General features: G+C 34.8%; 4 protein-coding genes across 4 annotated transcripts; 2 read left to right on the top strand and 2 right to left on the bottom strand.

The window, feature by feature from the left end:
• The first annotated feature begins 237 nt into the window (after positions 1–237).
• LOC115706718 (protein-lysine N-methyltransferase EFM1) lies at positions 238–5,596 on the top strand. Its single transcript, XM_030634436.2, has 16 exons — positions 238–472; positions 564–654; positions 922–1,096; positions 1,179–1,284; positions 1,661–1,743; positions 2,011–2,037; positions 2,120–2,286; positions 2,400–2,513; positions 2,706–2,786; positions 2,942–3,006; positions 3,447–3,503; positions 3,603–3,674; positions 3,845–4,090; positions 4,281–4,396; positions 4,484–4,600; positions 5,167–5,596. The coding sequence occupies exons 1-16, from the start codon at positions 416–418 to the stop codon at positions 5,315–5,317; spliced, it is 1,725 nt and encodes a 574-aa protein (XP_030490296.1). The 5' UTR covers positions 238–415; the 3' UTR covers positions 5,318–5,596.
• On the bottom strand, positions 5,177–17,001 carry LOC115706719 (uncharacterized). The gene is made up of 4 exons (XM_030634437.2): positions 16,347–17,001; positions 15,188–15,333; positions 6,358–6,423; positions 5,177–6,162 (listed from the first exon to the last, which is right to left on the bottom strand). Exons 1-4 carry the CDS (start codon positions 16,549–16,551, stop codon positions 5,767–5,769), a joined length of 813 nt encoding a protein of 270 aa, XP_030490297.1. The 5' UTR covers positions 16,552–17,001; the 3' UTR covers positions 5,177–5,766.
• Positions 10,349–10,876, top strand: LOC115709475 (uncharacterized). Its single transcript, XM_061101923.1, has 2 exons — positions 10,349–10,635; positions 10,738–10,876. Exons 1-2 carry the CDS (start codon positions 10,349–10,351, stop codon positions 10,874–10,876), a joined length of 426 nt encoding a protein of 141 aa, XP_060957906.1.
• Positions 17,002–18,657: 1,656 nt separating the features above from the next.
• On the bottom strand, positions 18,658–22,508 carry LOC115706619 (UDP-galactose/UDP-glucose transporter 2). Its single transcript, XM_030634330.2, has 7 exons — positions 21,930–22,508; positions 21,307–21,335; positions 20,961–21,162; positions 20,429–20,671; positions 20,197–20,298; positions 20,001–20,108; positions 18,658–19,252 (listed from the first exon to the last, which is right to left on the bottom strand). The coding sequence occupies exons 1-7, from the start codon at positions 22,053–22,055 to the stop codon at positions 19,019–19,021; spliced, it is 1,044 nt and encodes a 347-aa protein (XP_030490190.1). The 5' UTR covers positions 22,056–22,508; the 3' UTR covers positions 18,658–19,018.
• Positions 22,509–22,970: the final 462 nt, after the last annotated feature.

Raw genomic sequence — 22,970 nt, 5'->3', positions numbered from 1 at the left:
CGTGAGCCACTAAAAATTTGTTACGTGTACAAGTGTCTACACGTGGGCAGTTAAAAATTTGCTATGTGTACAAAACAAAATTGAAATTTAAGTAGTTTTACCAGAAGAAAATCAATTTTTTATAATTAAAGGTTAAAAAATTTAAAATCCAAATAATTTAACCCCCAATATCCTTATACAATTACTAGAGCTAGATCTTGTAATTGTTAGCCTAAAATACTTACACGAATTCGTAATTACATAACGAAGACGCCGGGTCGGGTATTTGAATATATGGGAAGGCTGCAAATAAAATCCGGTTACCCGAAAAAGAAAAAGAGAGAGACAACAAAACCCGGTAACGAAAGAGGGTCCGGCCGTTGAGAGTACTGTATATGTAAACTCGGCTCAGTTAAGGCCCCTCATATCATCGACCATGGCAAATGCAGAAGAAGAAGAAGCCAAACTCGACTGTTTCCGTCAGTGGTTACAGGTAGTATTTTCTTTACTTTCGCCTTCTTAACAAGTGCATTGTTCACTCCTTTTGACGTACTTGTACTTGTCTAAATGTAATGTTTATTCAGGTTAATGGAGTTGAACTTCGTGGCTGCAAGATCAAGGATTGTGATTCCAACAAAGGCTTCGGTATTTTCTTGGCCAATGATGTTTCTGACGGTGAGCACAATTTCTTGGTTTGTGTTTCAATTAGTGGGTGTTTGTTGATTTTGCTAAATTCTATATGTATTCACCCTATAAATATATATAATTATATATATTACTTATATGTATAGATTATAGCTAATATGAATTAAGGAAATGCCAGAATTTTTCTTTTATATTTTGCATTGGATAGTTTCTTTTTTCCCTGTTCTGTTTAGAGTCTCATAATTCACTCTTCACTGATAAAACATTCAAAATTGTTATTTGTTAAAAACAAAACAGGGGTTCTGTTAGTTGTTCCTCTGGCTTTAGCTATTACTCCTATGAGAGTATTGCAAGATCCTCTTATTGGATCAGAATGTAGAGAGATGTTTGCAGAAGGGGAAGTGGATGATAGGTTCTTGATGATTTTGTTTCTAACAGTAGAGCGCCTACGTAAAAATTCTTCATGGAAACCGTATGTTTAGCATTAAATTTGTTAAATTTCTGTGACTTATTTACTCTAGTTGGTCAAATTTGATGTTTTAGTGAAATATCAGGTACTTTGATATGCTACCAATCAGTTTTGGTAATCCACTTTGGTTTAGCGATGACGAGATTTCTGAGCTGAAGGGGACAACATTGTATCGAGCAACTGTTTTGCAGGTATCAGATCCACAAGTTGATCATTTCGTACTTTTCTTCTTTTCGATGGGCATTCGAGGAAATTCACTGAGAAAATGATTCTTCCAGTCACAGAAAATAGTCTAGATTGTGTTTCACGGATGCATGATGTACCCAAATGTATTAAACTGTTAATTTCATGCATTCAGCTCATCTCATGGTTTGATGTCTGTAATACATAATAGTGTCTAGAGGCAGCGTCATAGAACCTAAACATTGATTTGCCAATGGAAGTTGTATCGATTCTCTTTCCGCTCATTTGGCTTTTCTATGTGTTGAACATTTTAATGTTTTCCAGTGAGTGTGTAGTCTGTCTTCATTTGCAGTATGCATGACAGAAAATATATTTATCTTACAGAGAAAAAATTTGCTGTCTTTGTATGAAGACAAAGTCAAGAGTTTGGTGGAGAAACTTTTGACTCTTGATGGAGGTTCAGACAGGTGTGTAGAAGTAGAAATTTTTTTCTTTTAATTCCTCTTCCCCTTCCCCTATATATCCGTTTCATTTCTTCCCTCTCTTTATGACATACGAAAATCATCATCGTTAATTAGTTTTTGAAACTCAGTTTTTGTGTTTGTTATTGTCTGTATTACTGTTAAGGTGAATTGTGGGACTCAGCTCATGAATAAATTGAAGATCAAAAAATTCATTGTGAAAATTATAAAGGATTGCTAAATACTTACACATAACTTTCTGCTTCTTTGCAGAGAGGTCTGCTTTGAAGATTTCCTATGGTAAGTATCTTATTCTTAGTGTAGTTCACAATAATAATTGATTAACATGAAGTCTTGCTTTTGTTATGCAATTGTAATGTAGGGCAAACTCTGTATTTTGGGCACGGGGTTTGAACATTCCTCTTCCACGTTCATATGTATTTCCACAAATTCAAGGAACAAAAGATGATAGCTCTTCAACTGAAAAAAGTTCTGAGATTTCCCCCAAAATTTTCAGTGGAGAGTTGGCTAAAGGAGTGGATGAGAAAGGTGAAGTCATGTTTATCCCTGCCTATATTTATGAAATGAATCTTTGGGATTTAATTGTTACAGGTTTTCTAATCTGGCTTTTCTTGAATTCAAAATGTTGCTTCTCAATGCAGGATTGCAGGCTCATGGGCTTAACAGTCAAGTGAATGAAGAGACAGCCAGTTCAACACAAGGGGAGACTCTCTGGGTTGAGGGTCTTGTTCCTGGCATTGACTTTTGCAACCATGGTATCTATTTGTATTCTGTGAAGTCTATTAAGTCTTATATGATCCATAATTGGTTTTACAGTTTTACTTTTTATTCCATAGTAATGTGCTGTTTAAAATCCATTTTGTATAAACCTTGTCCTTGATATTGTTGCAAAATCCTAGCTGAATTTGTTGTATTTCATTCATCTTGCTGAAGTTCTTGTTGTGCAGATTTAAAGCCAGCAGCAACATGGGAAATTGATGGAACTGGTTCAATAACTGGTGTTCCTTTCTCCATGTATCTTCTTTCCGGTATGTCATCTTTTCCCACAGATAAATTTTTGTCAGTTGTCAACATTATCTAGTATGGTGCAATTGAGGTTCAGGAGTATTACTATTTAAATAAATAGTAGCTGTATGACTTTTCATGACAATCATTTTTAATTCTTTTTACCTCCATGGGGAAGCTGGACAAAGTTCTCTTCAGATCAACAAAGAAATTACCATAAGCTATGGAAACAAAGGAAATGAGGTACTAACTACTAGCAATTGTCATCTAGGGGAATGACATTTTGTAATACCATTACCATTATTAATCTCTTTTATGACTGTACTCTGCATTATCTAAATTCTCTGGTATCGCTTGCTTAAGCTTCCTCCAGCTATAACATAAATATGTTCTTTATAACAGTTGTCGCTTTTGGTACAATCCTTAGTAATGACTTTCCTGCCCTTAGGGCAACATTAAAAATGTACTGATTTCCTTCGGTTTGCCCAAGATTATGTTACAAAAGCAATCCCATGGCATAGTTCTAAATAATATTTTGTAGTAAAAACGATTCTATCTGTTTCTGGTTGTTACTATCTTTTCTTTTCAAGTCTTTTGTTGTCAAGTACTGTATGGTTTTGCAATGTTATGACGCATTGACATGTCTAGAATTGTCTATCCAGTGAATGGTTGTTTTTGTGCAGGAGCTACTCTATTTGTATGGGTTCATTATTGAAAATAATCCAGATGACTATCTCATGGTAATGCCTTGCCAATATGTGGACTACAACTACATAATTTGGTTACCTGGAAGGAATCAAATAATAGGAAAATAGCTAATGGGATGATTATATGGTCAGGTTCACTATCCTGTAGAAGCAATTCAGGGTGTTCCTTTCTCTGATTCGAAAGCACAGCTCCTTGAAGCACAGGTTTGCTTGTTGTCTGGTTTCTAAATTTCTGTTTAATATTTCACGTTATGTATGTAGTAGGAAACCATAAATGCAATACATTTTTTTATCATATGCCCTGTACATCCTTTCTCTCTTTCCCTTTTTCCCTTCAAAAAGGAAAGATTATACAAAGATTAATTGTTTCACAGAACGCTGAAATGAGGTGTCTTCTACCCAAAAGTTTGCTGGATCATGGATTTTTCCCAGAAGGTGTTCAGAAAGGAGAAGATGAGAAATGCAAACGTGACCATGTTTGCAGCTACAGCTGGAGTGGACAACGCAAGATGCCATCATATCTAGACAATTTGATATTCCCAGATAATTTTCTGAGTGTCTTGAGGACTATAGCCATGCAAGAAGATGAGCTTTATAAAGTTTCAACTATGCTGGAAGAGGTAGTTTTTTTCAAGCTACTTCTTTGCTTTATTGAAGCACATAGCAACATGTTGTTTCATTTTCACTCTTGCTAATTGTTTGTGAAATAGAGCAGCTAATGATGTTTCTTTTTAAGCAACTTATTTTTGGTTTCATTTCTTGTTTTCCCTAAGTCTTGAAAATGGTTGAATGTTTCATTTTTGCTTAAAGCTTGTTGGAACCGAAGGGGAGAGGCAACCAACTGATACAGAAGTCCGAGCTGCAGTGTGGGAGGCTTGTGGCGATTCTGGAGCTTTCCAACTTCTTGTTGATCTTTTGAATATGAGGTAATCTTCTTGTTCAATTATGCTGATACGAGTAGAACTCATGTTTTTCAATCGCCATGTTGCTTTTCCTTGATCTGTGTATGCCAGGATGACTGAACTTGAAGAACATTCTGGAACGGAGGACTCTGACACAGATTTACTCAAAAGGGCAGATCTCACTGAAGCTGCAGATTCGCTGCTTGTAGTAAAGGATGACAAATCAGGGTACCGTTTCCTCCTTCTATTGTTATTCCTCCTTGAATTGGAGTCCTTAGACTAATTTGCATTACATAGCAAATTGATTCGCATAGTATATATTAGTACCCTAAATGTAGATACGGTAGTAGCAAAGATACTTACTTGGACACAATTAGAGGATGAGAAAATAACTTTGAGCTGAAAGAAATCTGTATTGAAGATGAGAATTCGGTTCCCAAAGCCTTGTTTGGATTCTAATTTACAAAGAAAGAAATTTAAGGAAAATATTGAGAAAACTGTTTTCTTAAATTTTCATAACTTTTTTTTTCGTAATATCTTTCTCTTTTTTATAAAATATTTTCATGGTTTTTCTAAATTTTCTAAATTATTTTATATTTAGATTATTATTATTTATTTTCTTTAGAAGAGAACAATTGGGGGGCCTATGAAGTATTAATATGTTTCTTATATGAATACTAGTTAGTTTGCAATTGGTTGAAGTAAAGGAATACAGTACACTGCTGTATGGATTTTCTATGATTTTCAGCCGAAGATGCCCTTTATTTAGTCTAATTTGTTTATTGTGGATGCAGTGAAGAAGATGATAAATCTACAGAACGTTACTTGGTTAGTAGACACAAGTGGTCGTGTATAGTATATCGACGAGGCCAAAAGCAACTCACTCGTCTTTTTTTGAGAGAAGCCGAGTATGCCTTGCGATTAGCTCTTAGCGAAGGCAACTGAACTTAGCATTTTAACCTTATTACACATTAAAAAAAAAACTATAGAGGCAAATTTTCAGTGCCAATTTTGCTGGCAAATTTTCAGTGCCAATTTTGCTCTGATTGCAGCTTTTGTTATTTTTCTTAAGACTTTTCAATAGCGTAATATTTTTCTTAAGCTGAGTCAGTTCAGGCGGTACCGAGTTCAAAATTGAGCGTACACACCTGTACATCTTTAAACAATACCATTCAATTTTCTGGTTGCTAATTTAAATTAGAAAGAGAGAACCATAATAGATTTATGATTTTCGTCCCAAAAGCAGTGCCTGTCCCTGACATATATGTTAACACAACACAAGAGAAAGCATATGTGTCCGGGAAGGGGCGTTGGAAAAATCGGAATGTCTGCTACTCTTGGTCCAGCAATGTTGTTCTTGTTTTGAGACTTTTTTGGGTGTAACTATATAGGGGTTATGTTTCTGTGTCCAGTCCTGCTATGCTCCTCAGTATCCACCCCAAAGCATAAGCAGCGCCAGCAGCAATAGCACCAGTAAATAGAGTCGTGAAAGCAGATAATGCATAGTTTTGGCCTGCAATCTTTGCCTTGGCCACTCCAAGAAATGCCAAGGCGAGCGCAGAAAGTAAACAAGCGCCGAGAAACTTCACCGATTCATTGTCTGTAATTGGAATAAGAATGATAAAAGAGAGCAAAGGAGCGCTGCCAAAGATGATAAAGGCAGCAAAGGTGACAAGGCCATTCTTCCATGGCTTGTCTCCTCCTGCTTGATCTGGTGGTAGCTTTCCTTTCTGAGCCATCATCTTCTCATCCACCAAAATGTCCTTGTACTTAGCAAATATGTTCACAACCTACCATTTTTGTATAATCAAATTACAAAAACAATCATTGATTCAACCAAACCAAAGAAATAATCTTCACCAATAAGCTTTTCTTTCTACATCTTTGATGAAACATAACGTACAATCATGTGCTATAACATGACAAAAGAAAATGTATAATTGATATTTTACCCTATTATAATAATAATAATAAATTTAACATACCGTGGTGGCATCATCAAGGTCCATCCCAAGTGCTTGATATTGATGGAGTAAGTCCATTTTCTGAGGGAAATTTGAATTTATATGCTTAAAATACCATATTATTTTTCCCCTAAATCCAAACTTAATAAAATTGGTAATATATGACCAATTTACCAAATTTCCAAATTTAACCCTCTCATTTGAAATTCAACCTCTCTCTCTTCCTCACTCTTCTCTCGGTATCCCCTAAAAAACCCAAAACCCAGCCCAGCCCGTCGAACCACCGAGCAACCGAGCAACCGAGCAACCGAACTCAGCCACAGCCGTCGAACCACCGTGGAACCTGAACCCGACCAACCGAGCAACTCGCAACCCGACCCCACTCCGAAAATGTCAAAGGTAAGTGGTTTTTTTTTTTTTTGTTTTTTTTCTTAGAAATGGTTTATAGATTTATTTAGTTTGAGTTGTGAAATATTATTGGTAAGATTTAAGAAATTTATTGTGAAAATGGGATTCGGATCCGTAAAAATTGGATTTTGACTGTAAAAAATGGTGAATATGCGTTCGGATTTGGGGGGAAGAAGGTGGCCCGATGGGGAAGAAGGTGGCCCGATGGTCTTTTTGGTATGGGCCCGATGGTCCAATAAAGTGGGCCCGATGGTCTATCTGGTAGGGCCCGATGGTCCAATAAAGTGGGCCCGATGGTCCGATAGGGTACCAATCGGACCCATCGGGCCAATCAATTTTTTTTTTTTTTTTTCGTTTTTTTAAATATTAATGGGTAATTATTTTGTATGGGTCCGATGGCTACCAATCGGACTACAAAGGTCCGATTTGTAGCCATCGGACCCTTGGGATGATTTTTTTTTTTTGTTTTATTAATTAGTAATTATTATTTATTGAATATTGTTTTTTTTATTAATTATTGTTTTAGTATTAATAATTGTTTTATTATTAATTATTGATTATTGTTTTTCTATTAATAATAATTTTATATTATTTACTAGGTATTGTTTTATATTAATAGTTGTTTTATATTAATTATTAATTATTTTTTATTATTAATTATTAATAATTGTTTTACATTAATTATGAATAATTGTTATATTAATAAATTGTTTATTAATAATTGTTTTATATTAATGATTGATAATTATTTTATTAATAATTTTTTATTATTAATGATTAATTATTGTTTTGTTATTAATTATGAATTAGTGTTTTTTCTATTAATAATCCTTCTATTAATAATTTTTTTTATTATTAATGATTAATTATTTTTTGTTAATTATTAATTAATGTTTATTATTAATTATTAACTATTGTATTAATTTGTATTGTTTTATTAATTATTATTTTTTTACTAATTATTAATTATTAATTTGTATTATTTATTAATTATTTTTTTATTATTAATTATTAATTTTTGTATTAATTTTTATTGTCTCATTAATTTTTTATTATTTATTGATTATTGTTTTATTATTAATGATTAATTATTGTATTATTTTTTATTGTTTTATTATTTATTAATTTTTTACTAATTATTAGTTATTAATTATTAATTTTTGTTAATTATTAATTAAGGTTTATTATTAATTATTATTTTTTTACTAATTATTAATTATTAATTTGTATTATTTATTAATTATTGTTTATTATTAATTATTATTTTTTGTATTAATTTTTATTGTCTTATTAATTTTTTATTATTTATTGATTATTGTTTTATTATTAATGATTAATTGTTGTTTATTTATAGGTTTAGGGTGTAATATAATTTTTTTTTTTCAGTCTTCCAAAGTTCCACGACTTTTACTGCCAGTGTCTGAACATTACACTGGTCGTGTTACTCTGGCGGGGGCGGTAGTTACTATTACCCCAAAGTAAAAGCCAAGTTTGTACAAATGCAGTTGTTGGAAAGGGTGAAGGAGGAATCCCATTTCAACAATTTTTTTGAGAGAGAGCCATTAGCGTTTTCAGGTGCTCTTATCCATCAACTCTTCATGCATAAGATAAAATCGTATAAAGATGATGAGGTGCATTTTTATATTGCAAAGAAGAGATGCCGATTCTACTCGAACCGAGTTTGCCTTGGTGACTGGGCTTAATTTGTTACGTGGGACCGACCGAGGCCGAGGTTTCGGAGAGGGCGACGTCAGACCGTTTGATAGTAGAATATTTTAATGGGGATCCATCTATCGACATTGGTCGTCATGCGCGGCGTCTTTGAGAGTTGCACTGAGAAGGATGATTGTTACACGTGGGGTTTGGTGCTGTTCGTGATGGGTGTTCGACCGGGAAAGAAGAGAAGAACCCGGTTCCCCCATTTATCATTAGAATGGTCGAGGACCTCCATTTTTTCTACAATTACCCGTGGGGGAAAATTTCTTTCAACTTGTTGAAAGATACTTGGAGTAAGGACTTCGTACAAAAGAAAAAGCATATGGATGATAAGATTGTGAAGCGGAACGACTCAGAAGGAGTCAAAGTATTCGGCCTATGGATATGCTGTAGCATTGCAAGATTGGGCTTGCGAGTCCATCCTCGAGCTTCGGCTGAGAAATTTGCAATCGAAGATCGCATCGCTTTCCCGAATGGTGAATTGGGAGAGTAAGGATGCCCCACTTGAAAGAGGAAGTCATCGTATTATTTGCAAAAAAAGTGAGTTTGTTAATCTCATCAGATTTCTTACGTTTATTTATTTATTTTATTTTAATTTAAGTCTAATAATCAATTTGTTATAATTTGCGCTGACGGTGTACTCCGTTTTATAACCGCGGAGCAATGAGGCCGAGTTTTGAGCCACGTCACCGGAGGTGAGGCGCCTCATTTCAGGGATATGGAAGAATTGGTTATTGGCGATGATGGCCACCTCTACTCAGATAGTTTGCGCAGCCCAAGCTTCAAAGCTTGCACTCACGCTAGAACAATGGAGCGGAGGAAGCCGGAATCTTCGTAGATGATACACCACCACATTCTCCACCATCAGGGGCCCGTTCTGTTCCACCGTCTGCCTCAATGCCCGATTCGCATCTATGCCGCGGCAAGATTCTATTCCCGCACCTCACCCTCGGGTGCCAATATCTTCTCGCCATATTGGCAAGATTGGAGCGTGTTGAAAAGGAACACTGCTTTGAAGCAAGGCGTCGACCGATATTTTGAAAGGGCGAATGAGATAATGGGTTACTTGAAGACCCTATTGGCTCTTATGGGAGATCGAGAGAAGGCCCAAGAGGCAGAGCCACGTACGCCGTGTCTCCAGTGAGATGAGTTCATTCTTCCGAATGATTACGTACCTAATGATGAGGAAGATGTACTCGGACACCTCGTAACATGCCTGGCCACGTCCATTGGAGATACCCAAGATTCAGAGGTTCGAGTTTTAGAGACCGTTCCAACACCTATGGAGAAGAGAACGAAGAAAAGGCCAAGGTGGTTTGACGAGTACACCGAAATGAAGAAGAAGATGAAGCCATCAACAACCAATGTGAATGTTGACCCACTTCGGCCCGTTGATGAGAAGCTACTACATAGTTTTCGAAATTGGTTAGTGGGAACCATCGGAAACAAGTATCCGAGGACGTCTTCACTCGGTACGTGTGGCGTGGCTTGGTTCTCGACCCTAAATACGTACAACCTATGGCTTTCGATGACGTAAGTTTATTAACTAAGTATTATATGTTGTTATTTTCATCGCTTTTTACCGTTGTTATTTGTTTTTTTTTTTTTTAATGTTGTTATTTACTGTTGACTTATTTATATGTGCTGTGCAGCATTTGGATGCTGCTTTCCATATGATGAGGAGGAGGCAACACTTCTTCCCGGAGTTGTACCCACGTAAGTGTACCGTGATGCCATCTTGGTTTACCTCATCGTCGAGGGTCGGTGGGATGCTTGGAAGAGCAATACTGACCATGATGGTTTTGTTTGGGATGAGTCCATCTTGGAACTCCTTCGTGGGGATCCAAACCAATTTTTGCCTTCTTGGAAGGGTATGGAGTGCATATACATGTCCATGTTCTTGAACGTACCGAACATTGGATCGCTATGGAGGTCAATTCTTGAGTTGTGGAAGATATTCCTCTTCGATTCGAGTCTTGGATCTCTAACGAAAGACGAACTGAATTCGCTTATGGATGTGTGGTGCCCTTTACTAGCCAAATTGGTGGACCAGTGTGGTGTATGTGACACTCATTACATGGTGATGGTCCCTCAAATGACAGCCTCCGAAAGTCAGGTCAGACCCTTCGATCGGGAAATGATGGACAATAAAGTTGTACCTCAGACAAAATCGAGGTAATTTAAATGCATTTTTTTATAGTATGTTTATTAATTAACAAAAAAATTTTATAATATTCTCTATGGTTTATTAAATTTGGCGTTTACCTACTATTGCAGCGGCGATTGTGGAATGTACGTCATAGAGCATATTGAGCATAAGTTATTGGATCTACCATTCGATGGAGTACATGATCAGCATATGTCGCTCTTTCGGCGAGAGATGGGCGTAGATTTATTCTACCGTAACTTGGCATGAACTTTAGATGTTTAATTTTTTATATTTGTTGAACAATGTTTACTTTTACACTTTTCAATTTGAACAAACTACTTTCACTAAAATTATTTTATTTTATCAGTAGAACTTGTTTTTGGCTCAGATTTTTAACAAAGTTTAGAAATAATGCAATACGAAATACGTAACAGTACAACACATGTTCATGCCACAAATTAAAAATATTTTACACCATAAATATAAATAACATAATAGTCCAAGCATCACAATACTAATAAACTAAAAATTTATGTTAAACCTCGTAGGTGCAAGTGCTTCGTTGTGTCCCGTGGCACCGCACTTGCTACATTTTCGTGATTTTATAATCCTTTCACCATTACAAGCGTCGCTTGTTCTTAATTCTTCCAACCTTTTGCTTCTTGGGTCGCCCTACCGGTTGCTTCTCAACGAGCACTCCAACCGTCATGTTCTTTATGTCATCGTAATTCCCAATCATCCTCGTCACCAATCGGCATAATTGTTCCTTCGTATGTTCTCCTCCAATATTCGGTTGTGTAATATGGCGAGCATAGTGTGTACACGCTAATACTTCGCTCCCGAGATGCAAGACATGCATGAGGACAAGGAAACTTCATGCACCGGAACAAGCCGCAAGTGCAACTCTTTCCCGCAAGTCCACTACGCCACCGTGAGAATCGTTCTTCCAGGTGAACCCTGCAACGTGTAAGGCCCGCATGAGTCAACGTTCAAAAACTCGACCTTTTTCAAAATGCAATGCCAAGTCCTCCTCCATTTCGGTGCTGTACAGGGGTTTCGTCCACTTGTCGCTTTTTCTTTTCGTGAAGCAAACCACTTCCGGACTTTGGACCTCGTGAATGCTACAAAGAAGAAGGATCGGGGAAGCCTCTCGCATCCTTAGTTGTGTTGTGAAGCTCTCAACCCGCCTGCTCGTCATTACATTGTAACGTACCCCCGGAAAGTACGACCGAACCCATTTTTCAAATCCGATTTCCTCAAGATATTTTGCAACCGCCGGATTCATGGCCCGAATGTTCTCAAATTCCCTTCGTGAAACTTCGATCTTGAATACGTGTACGCACACGTGTAAATGTGATTCGTGAAGACGTCGGCCTTGAACTTCGTGGTTCACGTTCATAATAATGTGGTGGTAGCATGCACCGTGGTGTGCATCGTGGAACACGATATCCAAAGCACGAACAATACTTTCATGCCTATCCGAAACAAAAGCTAAGTTCTCAACATCACCAATCGTTTCTTTCAATTTTCTCATAAAATAGGTCCAGGAATTGTGGTTTTCACTGTCAACTATAAAGCAAAAGCTATCGGAAAGATATGACTCCCTCGCATCCAAAGCCACCGCACACAACATTTGCCCACCATACCTAGTCTTCAAGAAAGACCCATCAACGCATATAACAGTCGACAAAACTTAAACCCCCGAATAGAAGGACCTGCAGAGAAGAAACAATACTTGAAGCGACCATCTTCTACCACAAAATCCGTGATGGTACCCGGATTCCGCAACCGTAGCATGTGCAAGTAACTAGGTAATAAAGAGTACGAATCTTCGGGTGTACCCCGAGTCGGGTGTATTGCCTTCTCCGCACCTCCATGCCTTTTCGTAACTCATTTGGATCCCGTAATCCTTGTGCATACTTTTTCTTATATCGGAGGCAACCGATCCGAGCCGTCGCCTGTGAACTTATCCTTAATTAGATGGGCAACTATTACGGGTGATGCTTGACGGTTATCTTTTCCTCGAAGATCAAGTGGAACATGTATGTACATTATGAAATGTACTCACCTCAAACATGTTAGAAAGTACGTTCTTCTTCGCTCTTAATCTCCACCCACAATCGTATCCTTACATGTGACGTACCAAATATCGATCTTCCACTTCCTAACGTAGTAGTCAAACCCTTTCTTCATTGCATACGGCCAACAACCATCTTTAAATGCTCTTTGTCTCTAAAAAACTTTCCCACATGTAACTCCCCGCCCGGTGTGCCACCCGTAGATATATAATGACTATGATCCTCGATGTCTTCTTGTATACATTTTCTCCTTGAATTTACCGTAACTTGTCGAAGAAGAAAATGGATCGCTCCATCCAAATACATTGGTACTCGAGCATCGTGGAGACCACTAACATCATTGGTCTCTTCTACCATTATTAGGACTGTACCGTCGCAGTTCCTCTAGCATGACCGGTTTCGCCCGGACGACTACTACTAGTACCAGTGTTTGGCAATTTTCTTCTACGGGCATTCTTTTATGTGTCGGTGGCCTCGGTGGCTCGGTGGTATTTGGTACGATAGTGGAGTCAAGTTCAAAGGTACAAGAATGGGGGCCTCGTACCTTCGTCGTCTCTTACGCCATCATTGCCCTCAACATAATATTCGAGTCCGGACCATCACAAAACCATCAATGAAGGGCATTTGTGCTACAACACGCACTCGGCATCATAGTGTTTAATTCGTGTAATACATCCGCAACCAACACCTCTGGATTTGTTTCTGGAACAAAACTCCCAACCTCGCTACGATTATCCTTAACAGAACTTGGTGTGGGACTAGGATCAACCCAAACATTCTTCTTTAACAAAGTCACAAACAAAGGAATAAATTCATCGGCTTCTTCGCAAGTGTGATAAAAAGTACTCTTGCACGCTTATCATTTCGAATAACTTCACAGATACTCATAAACCTTTCCTCGTACTTGTAATTTACTTCCAATTTCAAGTCATACTCCGCTTTGTCAACATCCAGCTCTTCGTACAAAACATCAACCAAACCCGAGTAAAGCTTAGGCTCGGATCAATGTCAATTGTCAAAGCGGCACTCCCTTTATAAATCCAATCTCTACCATCGAAGCTCCCAAACACCATTATACATAACACACGCATTAACAGCTTGAATCGTCACAAACATTTAAAAAAACACGCTTATAATTTACAACAAAAATCTCACCGAAAAAAATCTTAATTAATCATTAATAACAAAACAATAATAATTAATTGATAATAAAATAATAATTAATAATTAATAAATAATAATAAAATAATTATTAATAAAAAAATGCAAAATAAAACTATAATTAATAATTCATAATAAAACAATAATTAATAATAAAAAATTAAAAAAAATAATAATAAAATATAATTAATAATTATTACTAAAACCATAAAAAATATAAAAATAATTAATAAAACAATAATTAATAATAATTCATAATATAAAACAATTATTATTTAAAATAATAATTAATAATAAAAAATAATTATTAATTGATAATAAAATAATAATTATTAATAAAAGAAAAATTAATAACACAAATATTAATAAATCACTACAAAATAAATAATAATCAAATTTCCCAGAAAAAAAATAAAAAAAAAAACCAAAAGGGTCGGACCATCGGACCCACATGGTCCGACCATCAATCTACCGACCCACATAGCAAGCATCGGACTCGGTCCAAAAAATAAAAAAAATAAAAACCAATAGGGTCGGACCATCTGGACCCACATGGTCCGACCATCGGACCCATCGGGCCCACATAAAGAGCATCGGACCCGTGTCCAAAAAATAAAAAAAATAAAAAAAAAATACCAAAAGGGTCGGACCATCTGACCTACATGGTTCACCATCGCATCTCCAGACGGCCCACATAAAGAGCATCGAACCCTGTGTCCAAAAAAATAAAAAAAATTAAAAAAATACGAACGGTCGGACCATCGGACCTACATGGTCCGACCATCGAATCCCCATCTGGGCGTCTTCCCCGCCATCAAATTTTTCACCATCGGACCCCCATCTGCCAAAGATTCGGGCCCGACGAAAAATGCGAGAAAACTGAACAAATCCAGATTTCACAGTAAAGAACTTTATCGAAAAACAACAAATAACAAATAATCTACGTATCAAGCATCAAAATAACATTCTAAACTAAATATAACAACAACAACAAACAAGATTGTTCAAAACAAAAAAAAAATTACCCATAAGTTAGCAGTATGCTCGTCCAAAAATGAGAGAAATTATGTGGTGAGCTTGTGGTGAGCCTTACAGCAGTGGTGCTGGTAGTGAGGATGAGAATGAGGAGCAAAAATTGACTCCTTTGTGTAGCTTCTGCAGTTGAGAAAAGAAGAGAGGGAAAGAGAGAAGAAGTGATAGGGGGTGAAGGAAAAAAGAGAGGGTATTTTGGGTATAATAGAAAAAATGGTCATATATTTAAAATATGGGGTATTATGAGTTTTGAGGACAAATTTTAATTAAATGCAAGCATACAAATTCAAATTTCCCTTTTCTGAGGACCACTATGATTAGTAACATCCCACTCAGTAACAGCCCTTTCTATTACAGCCGCATCCTTTTCTGTGCTGCTTGATACAAAATCTCCAAATCCCATTGATATTCCATCCGCCACCAAATTTGCAAACCCAAGCACCAAAACATCCACTACACCAATTACCACACTCCTCAACAAGTTACCAAAATACAGTAGAACCTCTATTTAAGAATACTCTATTCAAGAATAACTTCTAATTTGTTATAGAAAAATCAAGTCCCAATTTGGACCAGTTATAAATAAGAATAACCTCTAATTGTAATTAGTTATACATTTTCTAAGTCTCGTATTAACAAAGTATACCCCTATTTAAGAATAATTACATCTTTATAAAATATATAAATATATTTTGTAAATTTATTTACATAAAATTAATAATTTTATTCCAAATTGTAATATATGTATTAAAATTATATTTACTTTGAAATAATTCTATTATAATATAGTATTAATAATTATTTATTGTTATTATATATTTTTTGGTATTTTAATTTTTTTTTTTTCCCTGGGGTAAGTCTATTTAGTCATAAACTCTCGAGGTTCTACTGTATATCTTAAATATTACTAGTACTACTGCTAATATCACAATCTAACACTTAATAAAAAGCAAATTAACATAAAATCGCATAAACCAAAAAAAAAAAAAAAATTCCTTTTTAAGCAAAAAACGTACTGCATGTGTGACTATACATACATTCTTGTTCATCCTCTTTTTTTCTCCTTTAGATATACTATTTCACTTCCCCAGCACCACCACGAGGGCCATAAATCAGACCACCCATGTTCTCCGCGACTTGTCGTTTTCGTTATCATCGCAATTACTTTTTTGACCCACTAAAGTACCATTCGTTGCTTAATTTATTTGTTAACTGTATTTGGTAATGGGTTCTTTTTTTTTCTTCATTTGTTTGCTTGTATATATATATGTTTGTATCGAAACATACATAACTGGGAGGACCAGGACCCAATAATGGAACATTTAAAAGCTTTTATTGTGTATCATACGTACACATCAAATTAAATAACTTGATAAAAGTGTATAACTTTCCAATTAAATGATTTATTTGCAAAGAACAAGAAAAACAGAGCATAAATGAAAGTAGTAGTAATTAATGGTAAGTACCAGAAGAAAGTCTATTGGCGGAGATGGATGAAATGAGAGAGAAGCAAGTGACAATGGCGTCGAGACCTCCATACACAATGCTCTTCCCATATTCACTATTCCACGGCAATTTTGGCCTTTCTCTTCTTCCTTCACCATCACTTTCTTCGTCCACTACCAATATTTCTCTGCTGCTTTGATCTGTTTCTTCCATTCTTGATCTCATTAGTCTTCTTTTTCTCTCTGTAATTTTTTTTTATTTATTTTAAATAGTAATTTACAACTACCGCTTTTAATTGGTATAGATTATTTCAGGCATTTAAGTTTTTACTATCATCTTCTATATATAATTTTTTAGTTGACTGACTAAAATTGTAACGTGTCGAAATGCATGGGAGTTTTCTGACACGTTATGTTAGCAACATCCTCAGCTCATTGGCTTTTTTTTCACTATGTGTCGTTCAATTAGCTCTATTTTTTTTTTCTCCAATAAAATCAAATGGAAAAGGCCAGGACAACCCTGCGTGATTCTTTTCTTATCCAATAAAATTAATAAAAGTTCAATTTACCAACTTGTTTGTTTGTTTGCATATAATAACCCACTCTTCTGTTTGGGTACCACCACTCAGCAGTACTCTATTAGTTTTAGGTTTAATAGCTTTTATCCAAAAAAAAAAAAAAAGTTAAATATAAAAAATCTTCATCTATAATTAGTTTATAAACAAAACAAAACAATACACGTTTTTTTTATCCAATCAAACTTTTTTTTTTGTCAAAATCGATAGAATTGTTTTTTTTTTTTAATTGAAAACATTTACATTTTATTATTTAAATGATGAAATTATAACTAGTATTACACTAAAAATACATATATAAATTGTACCAAAAAAATGTTCACTGCAATCAAATATCAATTTATGCGTGTCAAGGGCCAAATAAGGCATGAGCACTGCCAACAACTTCTATTATTTTAAGGTGTTGTTTGGTTGGAAGTAATGAAATGAAATGGAATAGAAATGAAATAATTCATTCTATTCCTTTGTTTGGTTGCATTTTAAAGTATTGGAATGACATTCTAATGGAATGCTCTTTCCAGCATTTTGATGGAATGGCTATTCCATTTTAAAAAGGAAAGAATGACCATTCCAATGTAACAAGAAAAAAAAAATTAATTATTTTTTTATCAATTTTTTTTATACATTTTAAATTTTATTCCATTCCTATTCCCATTCCCATTCCCATTCCTATTCCTATATTTTCATTCCTCCCAACCAAACGCCTCGTAAGAGTAATTATATCTGCCCACAAAATTACTGCACAAACATAAAAACATAATACTTAAACATTAGGCAGCCTGCCCATTTTAGGGTTTGAGTTTAGGTGTTTCAGGTTTGGGTGGGCTTGGGTTCAAATTAAGACTGACCTAAACATTAGGCAGCTTGAATTATGGTACAAAACTCCTTATATTAAAAGAAAAATTACATTGTATATACACTCTCCTTTACTCGTTTTAATTTTTACCATTATTTTTTTATTTTTTTTAAGATATATCCATTTTTATAAATAATATTCCCATTAAACTTCTTAAGTTAATATAAATAAATAAATAAATACTAAAAAAAACGATAATAGTTGTGGTGGAAAGTCCTATTTATTTATTTTTAAATCTCTTATTCTTATAATTAAACTGTGTTCAAACTTCAATCATAGTAGCTAACATCAAATGGCCATATTCAGGGGTGTTCATTAGATCACATCCAATATTTTTAAACATATCCAGATCCGATCCAATTATATATTAGATGTTAGATTTTACCATCCGATCCGATCCAATCCAATTAATATTAGTCATCCAATCGATCCAACATCTATTGGATGTTCGATTGGATCGGTTCTATCCGTTGAATGTATTTCATATATATTTATTGGTTTAATTTAGATTTATTCAATATTTTAGACCTAGTACTGTTTGGATCAGATCGGATCTATCTAATATTTTAAATCCGGTATGTATTGGATCTATAAAATCCAAGAAAAAAAAAATTAATGTTAATTTTTATATATACATATATATTTCACGTATAATAATATAAAATTTAATTACTCATCCAAACTAAATAAAAATACTAATTACTTCGATTGGATGTATTGAATTTTTGGACACCCTATCCAACATTTGATCCAATTAAATATTTAAAAATAACATCCAATCCAATCCAATCACAATTGGATATTCAATACATACCCCTAAGCCATTAGTAACATACCCGTCGCTTCCAATATTAAAATAATCTCAAAATTAGAGTTGAATTGAGAAAGAACTACAGAAAAATAAAATAAAAAAATATCAAATTAATAAGCTTTTTCGTTTTGGGGTGTTAGGATAATTGAACTCCAACTTCCAAAGCCCAAAATATGTAACAATCAAAGGCAGCCCCCCACTACAGAAGCAGACTATTCTCTCTCTCTCTCTCTCTCTCTCTCTCTCTCTCTCTCTCTCTATGACTTTTTTAGAAGAAAACATGTGGTCAGTAATTCTTATCCCACTTCACCAATACAAAGAATTGAAAATAAATAAAAGAAGCCTAAATCTACAAGCATACTTAGCACTGTTTCCTATTCTTGCCTTATAACAGTTGAACAATATAAATGAACCAAAAAAAAAAGAGTAATAAAGGTGTTGTCTCATCAGATCAGACCAATGGCCTCTTCTCTTCATCACCATCTTCTTCCTGTTTCCCATTTGTGGTCATTTGAGTGGAGGGAGCTGGTTTAGGAAGCCTCTGCGGTGGTTTGTTTTCAGGCAAGAGCTTCATTGTGATTCCCATCCCAATCAGAAGAAGTCCAGTCCCGTGCTGCTCAGTTAATGGTTTTGTGAATATCATGTATGAAAGCAATAATGTTACCGCTTTTCTTGCCGTTGTAATCTGTCAAACGCACATTATTAGTACCATTATTCCAACATTAAAATCACCACAACGTTATATTAATAATGCTTAAAGTACAAGTGCTTGAAACATGTGATTTTGCTACAAATGCTCAGAGGTGCTACTCGTGCAGCTATATATGAATCCTATGATATCCGACCCCACTATAAGCACCACCCCAGAAATTACCTAGTGGGCTCCAGTTGGAGCTGTGAAATATCTGATCCAAGCCAAATAGTGGCGAGTTCTAATATTTGGGAACCAAGCATGAAACTCGTGATCATTTTTCAACAAGTGGTGCTACTATAGGCTCACCTCTATCTACACACAACAGTGTGACGAAACTCTAATATGTGTTGAGAAACATAAAGCTCGTGATCACTCACTTGTGGCCACAATATGTGTTAAGAAACGACAAGTTCAACAAATGATTCTTTGGTACCACCACATTGTTTTTTACCCTAAAGTAAGGCACGTTTTTTGTGTCACACTTACTGTGCTAAGTGTCTTTTCAAAATGATAGATTATTATGAACTTGTACTATGACATTCAAATGAAAAAGTAAAAAACATAAAGTATACTGTGTCTTTTCAACATGATATGATATATGAATGGGGTATCTTTTGGTAGTCACCACTCACATTGATGAAAAATTTATAAAGTTAAACCAGTGATCTTATCTATATACTTGTGTGTATAAAATTAAATGTGGTTTATGCAAGAAAAGAAATTAGATTATGTGTCATACCATGGCTGTGGTTGCAGCTCCAAAAAGAGCAATTAGGGAGAGAACAGAGACCTGGCCTACAAACGTGGCCATGGCTTCAAAGACCAACACGCCATACACATAAGGATGCTGCACCAAAAACTTATTTTGTTATTAAAATCCAAAAGGTCTGCAGTGAAGCTTGTGATATGTGTGACATGAGAATGTTTTTATGTACCTGGTAACAAGAATTCCAAGCTCTGAATAGTTCCCCTGTTAAAAGCATGGGAGGGATCAAGAATGGCAAACCCACCACGGTGGAACAAAAGAGCATCTCCGTCTGTCCAAATGGATAACAAAACAAGAAACATGTGAAGTCAAATGTTAATGTGTGCACTTTTCTATGTCTTTGTTAATGAAAAAAGACAGCTTGTTTTTAAATTATAACACAACTATTCCATGAAGGTCACCTGTGTTGTTTCGGGATTCATGGTGAAGATTGCTTCTTGCAAATTTCCCAGAAAAGAATCCATGACTAGAGCACCAGATACCATTAAAACACCAATCATGCTGAAGTTGGGAGATGTTTGAGCATCGGCTAGGGTGAAAAGAATCAAACCCACAACTAAAAGAACAGCAGAAAGATATTCATGAAGTGGATATTTCCTTCTCAAACCCGGTATGAAAGCCCCCATAATCATCACAGGTAGAACCTAGAACACCAAAATCATCACAGTAAACATTAGGAAAAAGGAGGGGGGGAAATGGGGTCTTTGGCTTTTCACTAACTACCTCCCAGCAACTGAAATTAACAGATCTCATTGTTCTAAAATTCAAACTCGTAATATTGAATTGGCTAATTAATACAGGTAATGCTGCATTACTGTCAAGTTAGTTTAGTAGGTGTACTTAACTTTGAAACAGAAAACTCTCTACCATCTTCCAAAATTCAGTATAATAAAATGAAACTACTATCCCAATAAGAGTATAGGTGTGGCATACCTTAGTTGATTTGAACATGAGCTGGGCAGGATAGTTGAGAAAAGCCAAGGAACCTTTAGTGAGGCCATGGGAACCCATTAGAACGGCAGACAGCTTTACATAAGTCTTCCATGGATTCACCATTTGCTTGGTACTGAAGCCTTGTAGGTAAATGAGAAAAATATACACAAACCCTTGAACAAATGTGAAATACCAACCATAGCTGAAAAAAAAACAACAATAACAGTATGAACCATTAAGATTTTTTTTATTCTTTTTTGAAAAAGATGCACCATTAAGATTAACACACATATATATTTAAGTAACAACATATAACCAAATTAATACTCGTACCATATATACTTACCTAAATTGAAGCCTATTGTACACATATTCCTGAAATTTATACAAAAATAATTAATTAGTTGTTGGGATATACCAAAACAAATGTTAACTTCATTCATCGAAATAGAGATATTCGTATAAAGTATAAATCACAATTTCTTCAGAATAAAAAAAATATATATAGTGCTTTTGAGAAAAAAAAAAAAAAAAAAAACTAGCTTGGAACTTCAAAAAGTAAACTAGAGAAAGAAATAAATAAATCATAATTGAAAATTTCAGTGGTGGCCCCAGAGGCAAGAGGAGAATTAACTTTCGATCTTTTTTTATTTTTTTTGAATACGTTTTCTTTGTAACCAAACAAAGAATACAGACAGCATAATCTTTTTTATTAGTTGCTAGAATGCATAAGCGAAATCGAATTATGAGCTGTTCTTGATTAAAAAAAACGATCAAAGAATGAAGTCAACTCATTAAAGTATTTATTAACAACCAAGCAGAAAGAAATGAAAGAAAATCCCAACGCTATTCCCTTTCAAGAATTCAATATTCCCAGGAAACAAACAGAAAAGCCAACCGTAAATTGTACAAGAAAATGAAGACACACACTGAAAAAATGAAAAGGGAAAAAGGAAAAAACAGCAATACCTCGCAGATACCATTGACGAGATAACCAAAGAAGAATCCGGAAGAGCACAAGAGAAATTGTTGCCATCTGGGTCTGTCGGAGAGGGAAATCCCAAATAGAGACCGGCTTTGTTCTACATTCCTCATCGTTTTTTTTTCCTTTTTTGGCGAGCAAAGAAAACTCAGATAGCGTAGCTAATATAAAAATCGAAGAAAAAACCCAGGAAGAAGATCAAAATGAAGAAAGGGTCCGTTAAAAATCAACGAAGAAGAAGAAAGCTTGTGTTTAGCTTCATTTCGTTGAGGGTCTCGGGCCGAGTTGCATGTTGTGTACTCCCAAGAAAACTCAGCAAATATAAGGAGCAAGAAAGGTAACGTTTTGATTACGGTGATTGTAAACAATGAAAGGAATTAATGCACTAGCTTGAAGAGAGAGTATTGAAGAGAGAGAGAGAGAGAGTTTGTATTGACTCTGTTTTTGGTATGTTTAGAAATACAGAGAAGTTTGGGGAAGAAGAGGACTCTTTCTTTATGGAGGCAGATTTTGTGTGGACGTTTTAGTAGGGGGCCTTCTTTTTTCTATTATTTTATTAAAACGCCTTCACAATTTTATTTTGTGGATCCCTAATTTTTATATATTTTGTCCTACTAGTCCTCAAATGTTTCATTATCTATTATTTGGAATAAGAATATTACATGTCCTTTAATTCAGTTCATGTAAAGATAATGATAATACTACTAATAGAATGTAATTAACAATTTTTACACTTTAAAGTTTTTTTTTTTTTAATATTTTTACAAAATTCTATATAGAAATTTCTATTGTAATTAACAGAACAACCTAAATCGCAACTAATATTCACATAAAAACTGTAAAAAAATTTTAAAAAAAATAAAATAATATATAAGATAATTTTCTTATTTTATTATATATATTAAAGAGATTATTAAAATTTTAATTTTCTGTATTTTAAATTATTTAAATTGTTTAAAATAATTTGACCTGAAAATATAAAATAAGTACAAACACCTATCTTTAAAATAAGCACTGTAAAAGCACTC

This window comes from Cannabis sativa, chromosome 1, assembly GCF_029168945.1.
Source record: "Cannabis sativa cultivar Pink pepper isolate KNU-18-1 chromosome 1, ASM2916894v1, whole genome shotgun sequence".
Taxonomy (NCBI): domain Eukaryota; kingdom Viridiplantae; phylum Streptophyta; class Magnoliopsida; order Rosales; family Cannabaceae; genus Cannabis; species Cannabis sativa.
This window is presented reverse-complemented; position numbering and strand designations above follow the sequence as displayed.